This window comes from Phaseolus vulgaris, chromosome 5 (assembly GCF_000499845.2).
Source record: "Phaseolus vulgaris cultivar G19833 chromosome 5, P. vulgaris v2.0, whole genome shotgun sequence".
NCBI classification, from domain to species: domain Eukaryota; kingdom Viridiplantae; phylum Streptophyta; class Magnoliopsida; order Fabales; family Fabaceae; genus Phaseolus; species Phaseolus vulgaris.
Window position 1 is genome coordinate 11,237,574 of NC_023755.2, and position 13,127 is coordinate 11,250,700.

Below are 13,127 nucleotides of genomic sequence, written 5' to 3' on the forward strand. Positions count from 1 at the left end.
GTTTACCATAGCAATGATATTTTTAACCTATTTTCTTTGTCTTTTAAATAGTATTTTTTTTTTTACAAACACGCTCTTAATCTATTAATTTATTTTCCAACAAAATATATCACAGATATTATGTATTTCACCATTGATAGAATTTTATTGGATTGTGATGAGTAAAAGTTTTGAAGTAAATTTTTCGAAAATAAAAACACCCCACAGATGACAAATTTATTGTAGAGAATAATTTAAAGTTGCTTACTTTGGACAAATATAGGAGATGATTATAAATATAACTTATGAATAATTTTTTTCAATAAAACTAGACAATTATTTATGTAAAGTAATTCTCTTCTGTTTTAATCAATTTACATACATACTATCCATATTAAAATAATGGATGTGTTTACTTGAATTTTTTAGAAAAATAACTTTTTTAGCAGAAAATATTTTGTTTGTTTTGACTAAAAACTTTAAAAACATTTTATTTTGATAAATTAGTTATAGTAGTTTATCAAAACAAGCCAATACAAAAATTGTTTTAGAAAATATAAAGGGGCATATTTAGTGAAAAACATTTTTTTTACAATTATAACCAAGTTTAAGTTATTTACGCTTTTTAAGATAGTTTATTTTATGTTATTTTTTAAAATTACTTTATTTTCAAATGTAAGCAAACTTATAGAATATTTTTATTTAAAAGTAATTTTTACGTGAAAATTGGGTAGAAAATGACAGAAAAGAAAGAGTATTGAAACTTTACAAAATGAATAGTTCTGAATATAGTTTTTGTGGTACCCACCAAATAAGTCCAATTGAAACCTCCAAATATCACACTCATTGAATAGACATATACATACTGGTGGCTCTAATTCATTGCCTTCATCCAACTACCCTTCATCATATGCTTAACCATCACTTAATTACCTTCTTACATTAGAAATAGTATTTCATAATAATAATAATAATAACAATAATGTAATTTTTTAATCTAAACCTATTCTAGTTTCTTGAATAATTTTACAGATCAATGAAGGTTAAAGCAGAGTAAAAAAATATCAGGTATACTTAAAAAGAAATCAAAGAGAGTCAGGGCAACTTGTTTTCAACCTATTACATCAATGTGAAAATTTACGTTTTATAAAATAAAGAAATTAGTAATTAAAGACGTGTGATTTTGTAATTAATTTCAGTCTTTATATAATTAAATAAGAAAAATAGTATGTGATGTTATTTTATATGAATAATAAAACAAAAAAAACCCAGTTGACAGCCCACACGGGCACACCCACGCTCATGGGTCCCACCTTCCCATTGCTGTCAAAAAAGAGAGAACCCTGCCACCGGCAAAACCAGGTTACCTATAAATTCTCAAAAACCTTTTCTTTTAAGAAAAAAAACAGCATCTACCTTTCACTTCACTTGTGGTTCCTCTCTCTCTCTCTCTCTCTCTCTCTTACTCACTGTCTCTCTCTAGAACACCTGAACAGGGAGATAGTGGAACACTCAAGCTACTGAATCAGCCATGGCTACCTTCTCCAAGGAACGCGACAACTTTGTATATGCTGCCAAGTTAGCTGAACAAGCTGAACGATATGATGGTGCTTTCTCTCTCTTGATTTTTACTGTGAAGTGAACACTTGTTCGAGTTCCTTCATTTTAGCTGCATTCCACTTTCAATCACGTTTCCAGCATCTTCTGCAGTTACCCATTTTCTCTTTGTCCCAATAACTGCATTTGGTCTGATAAAGTTTCAATTTTTTCCATAAATGTCCACTGCTTCTTACACTTCTGCGTGTAAGTCTCAATTATTAGGAAAGAAAAGAGTGAAAAATTGGAGTTTTAGAAGTGTATTGGGGTGTATTTATTGTTCAATTTTATAATAGTTGCTCTTAGAGTCATACATAAATAACTTGATTTCTGAATAGAATTTAACGTGTGTTTATTTTTAAAATAACATGATTATGAGTGTGAATATTAAACTCTATATTTATTTGTTGTGTATTTTGGAATTTGGTTCCAGAGTTTCGAGTGGTGAAGTATAAAAACTTTTTTAAAGGCATACCTTCCATGATTTCTGAGTGGATGAGAGTGTTAAAATTAAACTCAATGTTTATTTATTACTGTTTTGGAATTTGATTCAAGAGTGTTGAGTGATGGAGTGGTGTGGTGTGCAGAAATGGTGGATGCGATGAAGAAGGTGGCGAAGTTGGACGTTGAGCTGAGTGTGGAAGAGAGGAACTTGTTCTCTGTTGGATACAAAAATGTGGTGGGGTCACGGAGAGCTTCATGGAGGATCTTGTCATCGATAGAGCAGAAAGAGGAGTCAAAAGGGAATGAGTTGAATGTTAGGCGCATCAGGGATTATAGGCACAAGGTGGAGTTGGAGCTGTCTAACATTTGCAGTGACATTATGATAATTTTAGATGAGCATCTTATTCCATCCACTAATATTGCGGAGTCCACAGTGTTTTATTATAAGATGTATGCTTTGTGGTCTTCTTCTTTGTGGGTTCTTAAGTGTTTTTGCTACGATGTCAGATGTGCAAGGTTTTTTCGGTCTATTAAGCCATTCTTTGAGTTTTAAATTGGATGCAGGAAAGGAGACTATTACCGGTATTTGGCAGAATTCAAAGCTGGTAATGAAAAGAAAGAGGTAGCAGATCAGTCACTTAAAGCATATCAGGTATTTGCTGGAGGTAACAAGGATTACCTCTGTAAATGAGTTTGCCTTATATATATTATGTGTATGCCAGTCTGCTACTGCTGACAAGGTTGGGGTGAACCTTGCTACATGCTGCTTTCAATGTTAGCAGAAAATGTAGATGGGATTATTATTTGAAAGACAACATCTGCTACGAATATAACAGGATAATTGTCATCCTTTCATAACTTAGTGTTGGTAGGTTAGGTAAAGATGTTTTCACTTTTTGTCTAAACATTAAATGCTGTTACTTAGGAACAACTTTTTTGCCATGAGTTTATCTGAACATCTTTGTGCCGTAAATTTAGGTCTTATGTTAATAAATTGTTTCATGAGTTTGTCCGTTTCTGTTTTGTACATTACTAGATTACTATATTACAAGTTATGTTGAGCCATTTATAAATGCTCGCTTCTTGCCTCTCTGGGGAATTTCATTGGGTTTTATGCTATTTATTTTGGGTGATTTATATATATTTATATGCTTTATGAGTGCAAGGTTAGCTAAACAAGTACTCCTTTGCTCTATGAAGTGAAACTTCTTTCCTTGGATGCTCAACAATCTTGTGCTTCCATGTAGTTAGAAGAGTCTTTGTAGTAACTTAGTCATTTGTTAATCTATTATGATTTTCTGAATCTTTGAATGGGGATCCGACATATTATAGAAGGTTGTGCAATGAGTCTCCTTTCTTATATATTGTTCTTTAGGCTTATTCTTACTCAATGTGTGACCAAACTCATACTTGGAATCCTAACGTCTTGTATCTTGAAATATGAATAAGCATAATATGACAAACAGGGATTCACAGTCTCAAGAAATTGAGCTCCAATGTTACATTACTGATAAAGTTCATGAACAGAGTTAGGATGGAAAAATACATCTATTTGAGAGGATTTGTGAATGGTAGAGCAGTAATTTATAGGTCAATATCACATATCCCTTTCCATCGGGTGACAATCCTCCTGCCAAAATTTAATATTTTTTATCCTAGTAACCATTTTACCTTGTTCAATTTGATTAATATGTGGGTAGAGATGAGTTAGTATACATTGTTGCTGGTGCACTTCTAAAGTTTTAGTATACACAGTTGCCTACTGGTTAACTTGCTTATATTCAGTGCACACTATAAAATATATCTTCATTATTTGAGGACTGGAAGTTAAAAGTTTTAAACTGTTTCAGCCTTTTAGGGTCCATTTTAGTGAAATCTGTATTGATTGGAAACTTGTGTAAGCTCCATTCATCAAGCTTCCTGTAGTAGGAAAAGCTGTTCTAAGGTTTATTTGTCTGTAAAGTTCTCAAGGGAATATTATTCATCCTTGAAATTCAGTTGGTTAAAATCCTGATGTAATTTGAATTAAATTAAGGGTGGATACAGATAGACCCTTACTTGTATAGTTTACAAGCTCAGTTTCATGGCAAATGGGAGCATGATTAGAGGGATACCATAGATGGCTCAGTTCTGTATTGTCACCTTTTGTTTTCTGATTAAGGATTTGCTTTTCTTGCTTTTAAAGTAAGGAGAGGAGATGACTGTTGCTTATGAGCAATAATATGTCATCAGAGTTTGCAGCTGTTTGTCATGTTATGCTGCTTTCCTACTGTTTCATTTGCTATTCTTCAATATTTTTTGTATTTTTGTTATGTTTGACATCGAGAAAACCTTAAATTTCCAGCTTAGACTAAAACTGTTGAGTCATGATTATTTACAGACAGCTGCTACCACTGCTGAGAGTGAATTACAACCTACACATCCTATTCGTTTGGGTCTGGCTCTAAATTTCTCTGTGTTTTATTATGAGATAATGAATTCACCTGAAAGGTATGCAGAAATAGTTGTGCTAATTACACAAAGGGCAGGGCCATATCCTTACTTTTTTTGAATTTATTTGCAGGGCCTGCCATCTTGCTAAGCAAGCCTTTGATGATGCTGTCTCAGAGCTAGATACCCTGAATGAGGAATCTTACAAGGATGGCACCTTGATCTTGCAGCTGTTGAGGGATAACCTTACCTTATGGACTTCTGATATCCCCGAAGAGGGTGGTAAGATATAGAGATCACTTAATGCAATTTCTATTTCTTTAAGATTCATAGGATCTTACCAACGATAGCTGATCTATTATTGACTTGTATGCCTATTCCTCCACATGTGAACATCTTTCCTTCAGTTTTCATCATATCTCTTTTCCCAAGATTCAGTCCTTCCTTATGTGTAGTGGTTGGATCAAATAAAAGGAAATTGACCAACCCAAATATCTTAGTTTCTAGTTAAAGTTCCAATAGGATCCTGCTTCTTTAAAGTGAACTACTCATCTTGTAAGGTAAAATAAGTTAGTGTTTGATAAAAAAATTAACTGTTGATATTACATGCACACTGTTGGTGTTGAGGGAATAAAACAGAGCAAGATATTTGTGAACAGAAAATATATATTTTATTTCACTGTTATTTTTCAAATAAGAATACAATCTCTCTAAATAGTCTTACAATAGACTTCTCAAATTCTACCTTCTCTCTCATAAAACCTATACTATAATTTACATTTAAATCATAGTATAAATGACTTTCAACACTAGAATTAAAGATAATAATTATTGTCTATTCAGATGCCAAAATAAAACTGATGACGGCTGAAGGCTTTGAGTTTAATGCTAACAAATTCCCCCTTAAACTCAAACCTTTCATATTATTCATTCAGATTGTTGCTTTTCTGATTGTCATCGCTCACACTGCCTCCAATATTTTCCTTCACTGCATCAATCCGTGCAGAATTTTGAATTGAATTACTTTTAATTTTCCAAACAAAATCTTCTCCACTTTCACCCTTTGAATTAAAAGGATTTAAGAAAGACTTTGACTTCAATGAGCTTCGAAGATAATGATTATACCATATTTCTCTTTCAGATGGTGTCTCAACACCATTCCATTTATGGTATTCTCCTAAGTCAAAACCATTATTTTCAAGTAAAACACATGAACCAAAAGGGGCTTTTAATTTGAATTGTAATTCATTCACCTTTTCTTTTTGTGCCAAAAGCAACAAATGGAGTTCTTCAACTTGATTGACTCTACTTTCCTTGTCTTTCTCCATATCAACATATTTTTCTTCCAATTTTGTAAATCTTTTTTCCAAGTTATCAAATTTTGCTTCAACACTCTCCAATAATTTTCCCATACTGAGAATATTATTCTTCAAGTCAGGTACATAAATTTCTGTGACATTTTCTTTGGATTTAAAGGCAATGTGCTCCTCCTCCATTGGATTGAGAGCAAAACTTTTTCCCTTCATTTCAACTTTAAACAAATCTCTGTCATCAACATCTTTGATTAAACAATGTTTATTTTCAAACATCACCTTATAGCCTTTTTCCAACAATTGACCAACACTCAAAAGGTTTTGATCAATCTCTGGCACAAAAAGAACATCTGGAATGATTTTTATACCTTTATAGCTTGTGATAGCTATTGTGCCTTTTCCTTTTACTGCCAGGTGTTCACCATTTCCAATCCTCACCCTTTTAACATCAGTAGTTCTCAATTCCTTGAAGAGTTCCTTGTCATGTGTCATGTGGTTGGTGCAGCCACTGTCAATTAACCAAGATGCACTAGAAATATTGCTGCAAAAACCAGTTGCAACGAAAAGCACATCCTCCTCCTCATTTGCAATTTGAGCATCTACATCTTGTTGCTCACTTTGGTTTCTACAAATAATTGTTTCATGCCCAAGTTGATTGCACTTGTTGCACTTAGCATCAGGTCTTCTCCAACACTTAAACGGTGGATGACCTAACTTGTTGCAATGCTTACAAGGAGGATAATTTCTACCTTTGTTTCTCCAGCCACCTTCATGTTTGACTAGTAAGGCTCCTTCTATTGCTCCATCTTGTCTCATGGCTCTCCTTTGTTCTTGTGCTTGTAAAGCATTTAAGAGCTCTGCAAGAGAAATCTTTGATAGGTCCTTTGTGTTCTTCAGGGTTGTTATGGTGGCTTCAAACCTCTCTGGAACTGTTACAAACAGTTTTTCCACAATTCTTGAATCTTTAAACACAGATCCAAGCAACCTCACTTTGTTGGCAATGGTTAGAAGTCTGTCTGAGTACTCTTTTATGGATTCCGACTCCTTCATTTTCTGCAATTCAAACTCTCTGATTAGATTCAGGGCTTGCATTCCCCGAATCCTCTCATCACCTTCATATTCTGCCTTGAGGTAATCCCAGATTTCTTTTGCTGACTTCAAGGACATTATCCTTGTGAATACCATAGGAGATACAGCTACAAATAGGCATGCTTTTGCCTTTGATCTCTTCATCTTTTTATCTTTTTGTGATTTTATTTGTGCCACCGTAGGGTTTTCTGGAAGGGACTGAATTTCATAGTCCTCTTCTACAGCTTCCCATAAATCCAATGCTTCTAGATAGCTCTCCATACGAACAGCCCACATTTGATAACTGTCTCCATCAAAGACAGGTGGTGCCATTGCTGAAAAATTTGATCCTCCTTCCATTGGTGCACTCTACTAACCTCACAGATCCCTCAAGAAAATAGCTCCGATACCAATTGTTGGTGTTGAGGGAATAAAACAGAGCAAGATATTTGTGAACAGAAAATATATATTTTATTTCACTGTTATTTTTCAAATAAGAATACAATCTCTCTAAATAGTCTTACAATAGACTTCTCAAATTCTACCTTCTCTCTCATAAAACCTATACTATAATTTACATTTAAATCATAGTATAAATGACTTTCAACACTAGAATTAAAGATAATAATTATTGTCTATTCAGATGCCAAAATAAAACTGATGACGGCTGAAGGCTTTGAGTTTAATGCTAACACACACGAATAACAAATCATGGATATGACTTTTTTTGTTAACAAATTGTTAATATGTTAGTTTTTGTTAACGGGGTGATTCGTTCCTCAACCTATCTTTTTACCACAAAGTCAACCTTACATCTCCAAATCATGATTTTGATTTTTCATATTAATGACTAAGGTTACTTACTTTATCTTTGCTAACTTTAGAGGAGCTAAATTCAGTTCCAATGTCAATTCTTTCTTGTTGTTGACGGTAGCTTAAACTTTTGAGTTTGGTTTAACTTAATATGCATGTAAGTGTTCTTTGGCTTAACTGATTAAGGATCTAATTTTCCATTTCAGAGGACCAAAAAATGGACGACACAGCAAGGAATGGTCAAGGAGAAGATGAGTTAGGCCGCTAACCCTTCAGTCTATCATAACTATAAGATTTTATGCATTAATTTTTCTTAAAAGCATATTTTCTCCTCTGTAGTGAAGCCTCTGTTTGAATGGTGCAGTGCACCTCGTTTACATTGAGTCATTTTTATTTTAGAGTGACTATTTGAATCATCTGCTTCATTTTTATGCTATTGTTGGGTAGTTTTGTTCATGTGTCTGTGACAAAAACATCATTGGTTTGCAATGGATAACTCCACTATTTGTGTGTATTATGGTTAATATTGACCCACCCTAATATTAACTATACCAAACTGATCAAGGCAATATCATAAAACTTGGATGGGGTTTCTAGTAATCTAAATCAGATTATTAGTTGATCTGATTATTGAATTACTAATGCATAAAACTCAGTGCTTTGTAAGAAATTAGATCTCAAACTCATCAGAATATTTGAGTTTCCCAAGTTTGGATTTGTCTGAGGCCCTTAACACAGACATTTCATTCAAGTGATATTTAATTCTCAAAGTTTTCTAACTCAATGAATTAATTTATTGGGTTGACATTTCTTTTTGTATTTAAATCTTAATAAGTGGTATTTTCATTGAAAGTTTGACTACAATTAAGGTCTAAAAAAAACTTATTAAAGGGGGCAATAAGAAATTATTGGAGTGCAAGAAGGGTCCCTCACACACCACTTGAAAATCAACTTTGGCACTCAATCTTGCTTCTTCAAATTTTCTCATACTTCATCAATTTAACTTCAACAAATCAAGTGTTTGCATGGCTTAGGTTTTTTAAAAAATTAACCAATGTATTTTCTAATTATATTTTTTGTACAAATTATTATAAATTTATAAGTTTAATATATATTAGTTCGTATGGTTTTACTTGTGACTTACTAGTTCAATAATAATCCATTAACCAACATTCCACAGTCGATTACAATATATCAGTTTGGTATGGTTATAGTTAAGGGTCTAGAAGAACCCAATATTCAGTATTTTTATTATTTTATTTATTTATTTGGAGTTCCTTATATATAATTGACTACAATATCCTTTGTTTATTTAGATAAGGTATTCCTTAATTAGCATCAAATAACTAATAAGAATGTGGTTGATTATGAGAGAGATAGAAGTTGTTAAGGGACAGACGATATGTAAGTAGGATAGACAATTCTTAACAATTGTTGTTTGTTTCTCTCTCTGTTTTCTATTTAAACATTATATTTAAACTCTCTCCCTCTTTGTTTTTATTAATTTGATTGAATAAGATTATTTTTGGTTTTCTCTTTCTCTCTGTCCTATGATGTCAATCTTACAATAAATGCCACTTAATAATAATCTTATATTTCTTTTCATGACTTCAATACTATGAAATAAGTCAAAATACCTTCCAATGTAATGAGACTTGTATAAGTCAACAAAATATCTATCAGCACATAATTTTTAATCTTAGGCATAAGTGATTAGTACAATCACATAATTCCCAATCTTAAGCATAAGTGATGAGTACAATCACATAGATCGACAAAATACCCAGGAGAACATATATTAATAACATAATTCAAGGCCTATAGTCATTTTATTTTGTGATGAAGAATCATGGTATTTAAGGTTGTTGAAAAGGATTTCCCATGAACACCTAAAATTGTGGAGACTTTAATAAATTAGTAGTAGGGAAAAGGATATAATCTGTGCATGGGACACATTTCCAATATTTTAGAAGTGTTGGAATGTGGATTGTTTCTTCCCGCACCTCCATATCTTCTTCTCCCATCTCCATAAACTTTTGATATTTCAAAAATGTCCCTTTTGTAATATTCTGGATTACATAATTCAGAAGTTTTTTTCCAAATTCGTAATTAGTTTCTAAATTATGTAATTTGAAAGCTTTTTTTCATAGGTATGATTAGTTTCTGAATTACATAATCTGGAAATTTAAATTAACTTCCAGATTATGAAATCCGAAAGCCTTTTCTCAAATGTGTGTCCAGATTACATAATATGGAAGTTACTCTCAAATCCAAACTTTTGGATTGTATAATCCAGAATACCATTTTTTAAAAATATATTCTAGATTACATAATTCATAAGTTATTTTTGAATTTGAAATTAATTTTGGATTATGTAATCCGAAATATGAGAATGGTAGAAGAAGGATAAAAAAGTCTATTCATATTTTGTATTCATATTTTGTATGGGAGCTACAGAACAGGAAGAATGAGTCTCATACGATTTGAAAGGTTTCTATTTAATGGATGTGATTGAGTTAACTAACTTCGTAATTACCCTACACAACCACCCTTATAATGAGTTAGAATAGGTATCAAGAGTAAATTTTGAAATGATAGTCAAAATAGGCTTATTATTGGGGTCATATTTCGATTATTCAAATGTACCTAAATGTGTGATGTGAATTAAAGATTGTAATTTGAAACTTTATAATATTTGTATTTTACCCTTTTTCTTTGCAAAGCGTTATTCACTTTAATCATTTTAGACACAAAATGACAATGAAAAATGAAAAAAAAATAAAAACTTTTTTTAAGTTAATAACTAAAATTAGAATTTTGTAAGGTAAAAAATTAATGTTATAATAATTCATAAATAAAATAACTTTGTGTTATGATGAGGAATTTTTAAAGTACCTTTTTAGAGAATTTAAAATGTTGGGTGAAATATGTTATTAGATAAGAAATTAGAATTAGATTTTTTAAATAACTTTGATTATTTAAAATTGTAAAATTTTAAATTTTATAAAAAAATAAAAGTTTGAAATTTTTCACATTTCTTCTAGAGTGTTTACAATACAAATATTATATCACTTATTCTAGGGTTTAAACATGGTCTACTCTCCCGAGTTAGTTTTAAATTAGTTATATTAGAATGCACTTTTTATAATTTTTTATTTGTATTTCAATTTTTTCAATATATAAAAAAGTTAGTTTTGTAGTTTACTGTTAAGACCCAAAAGAAACTTGAAATATAATATTTTATCGTCAAGATTCAGAATCATATTAAGTTTTTTTTTTTTAATTTTAGACCCTTCTTAAGACTTATCTTTATTTTGTCAAATATTTTTAAAATAGCTAATTTTTTTTTCATAAAGTTCAATCTTAAAATTTTAATTTTTAACTATATATTTTTTTAAAAAATACTTTTTTTAAAAATAAATTTCCCTATACAAATTAACAATTTTATATTTTAAAAATAATTGATTATATAAAAAAAATACTTAATTGATTAGAATAAAAAATATGTGGTGTGTTTTGTCCTCTCAATTCTTGGATTTACGGTACTACAATGTCCAATAACAAGTTCTTTTTATCAGTTGTCGCCTCCTTTGCACCTTCAGCTATGTTGATCAAAAGTGTTCTCGTACGAGTTAGGACTGAGAGAACTATTACCAATGAATTCATTTCTCAAGAAGTCTTGGATATTTTTCACTCGGGATTTCACAATCTATCTCCCAAGTTCTCCACCCGACTCACTGTTGTCATTGAAGAATTTCAAGGCATGTCCAGAAACCTAGTGTTTGAGGCTGTAGAGGGCTATCCACCAAAACCACTCTCTCATCTCAAAAGTGTTAGAATTGATGGCTTAAACAAGAGGGAGGTGAATTGTTTCTGAAAGATTTTCCCAATTACTTTACTTTAGAATGAACCTTTATCAATCAACTCAGATAAGCATTCCAGAAAGTCAATCAAACAGTCTAACAGAAATATATCAGAAATTTAATCAGTTAAAACACGATTTAATCGGTTGTTTATGGCAGCGAAAATATCAAACAGTTAGAGAGTTGAGAGAGAGAGAGAGAGATTTACACACAAGGTTTATATTGATTCACTCCATCCCTGAGCTACATCCAGTCCTCAGTCAAACCATTGAGTATTCCACTATGTAACCAAACACAAATTACAAACACCCACAAAGAGGTGATGTTGAAACCACAAGACCTACTCACCCTCTTTGAACACAACATACACCTCAAGCCAGAATCACACTGACTTTACAGGATTTTACAAACACATTTACAAAATGTAATATGAACAATTACAAGAAACTAAGACAGGGTAGAAAACACCTGGGATCAGTAAACCAGAAGTCCTATGATCAGTTCTTGAATCACAGCAAAGCTTAAAAGCAATCTTGCTAAACTTGAAAAACTCCTTTTCACAAATAGATTGTAATCTCTCTTTTTGATCTCAAATCAAAGTGTAAAACTTCTAACATTTCTCTCACGTGAAACTTTTGAAAGAAGGCTATATTTATAACCTTTGAAAAACTATCGTTTAAGGCAGATTTGAACAACTGAATTAGTTAAAACAGGTTTTCAAAAATACTTTTATGAAATCTCACTTTTAATCGGTTGAAACCACGATATAACCGGTTGAATGGTTTCCGCAGTTACACAACTGATTCCAAAAAACAGTTTCAAAACTCCTTTGCCAGCTAAGTGATAAACAACCGATTGTCTCGAAACTTTAATCGATTATTTTTCCCTTTGCATGGAAAAAACACTTAGTTCTTTAAAATAGATTGAAACAAGCTTTCTCTAGGAATCAAGACTAATCTTACAAAGATTCTAAACCCCATAACTAAACTCAAACCTAAAACACAGCACAACTTCAGGTTCCATGATGATTTGATACATCAAAGCTTCTCATCTTCAACAAAAAGAGTCAAAGCAAGGAAATCTAAGAATGATAAAAATCTATCATTCGGTGTGGATAGAGATGAAGAAGTGGATTGATGAGTTTGAAGGGGATTCAAATAAGGTGGAAATATATATGTAAGTAAGCTGAGTCAATCCAAAATAAGAATCGTGATATAAATTCCTCTTTAAGGTTAGAAATAAGGTACTCTGAGCTAAGTTTTCCAAAGAAACACAAGGAGAAAATTTTTAGTTCATATTTTTTTCATACGTGTTGGAGAAAGCCAATGCCATCAAACAAGACAATGAGGCAGTGAAGCTTCACACGATTGATTACAGAGGTTAATGGAAAGTTCCTGGTATCAAACTTGGTGACCCCATGACTTTCTCAAGACTCTTGCAATTGATGCAGAACTTAATGAGGAAAATAGTGAATGATTTGGACAAATTTGTGAAAGGGAAAGTGATCTATAAAAGAACATGAAAATAGTGAATTGTTGTAACTTTTTTGCTTTTGAGCAATTGGCCTTCAATTATCTTGGAATTTCTCAACACAAATTCTTTGATCAGAGAAAAAACAAAT

The 13,127-nt window shown here is 31.8% G+C and overlaps 1 protein-coding gene and 1 pseudogene across 1 annotated transcript; both read left to right on the forward strand.

Annotated features, from left to right (window-relative positions):
- Positions 1-1,369: 1,369 nt before the first annotated feature.
- Positions 1,370-8,167, forward strand: LOC137835137 (14-3-3-like protein D). Its single transcript, XM_068643494.1, has 6 exons — positions 1,370-1,586; positions 2,163-2,469; positions 2,584-2,671; positions 4,400-4,509; positions 4,583-4,731; positions 7,850-8,167. Exons 1-6 carry the CDS (start codon positions 1,511-1,513, stop codon positions 7,909-7,911), a joined length of 792 nt encoding a protein of 263 aa, XP_068499595.1. The 5' UTR covers positions 1,370-1,510; the 3' UTR covers positions 7,912-8,167.
- Positions 8,168-11,193: 3,026 nt separating this feature from the next.
- On the forward strand, positions 11,194-13,028 carry LOC137835202 (AAA-ATPase At3g50940-like; annotated as a pseudogene).
- The last annotated feature ends 99 nt before the right edge of the window (positions 13,029-13,127 follow it).

Excerpts from the sequence above, each read along its gene's own strand:
- LOC137835137 (XM_068643494.1), top strand. The coding sequence starts at position 1,511 with ATGGCTACCTTCTCCAAGGAACGCGACAACTTTGTATATGCTGCCAAG. Across the intron at positions 2,470-2,583 it reads ACAGTGTTTTATTATAAGAT|GAAAGGAGACTATTACCGGT; the intron begins GTATGCTTTGTG and ends AATTGGATGCAG. Across the intron at positions 2,672-4,399 it reads AGTCACTTAAAGCATATCAG|ACAGCTGCTACCACTGCTGA; the intron begins GTATTTGCTGGA and ends GATTATTTACAG.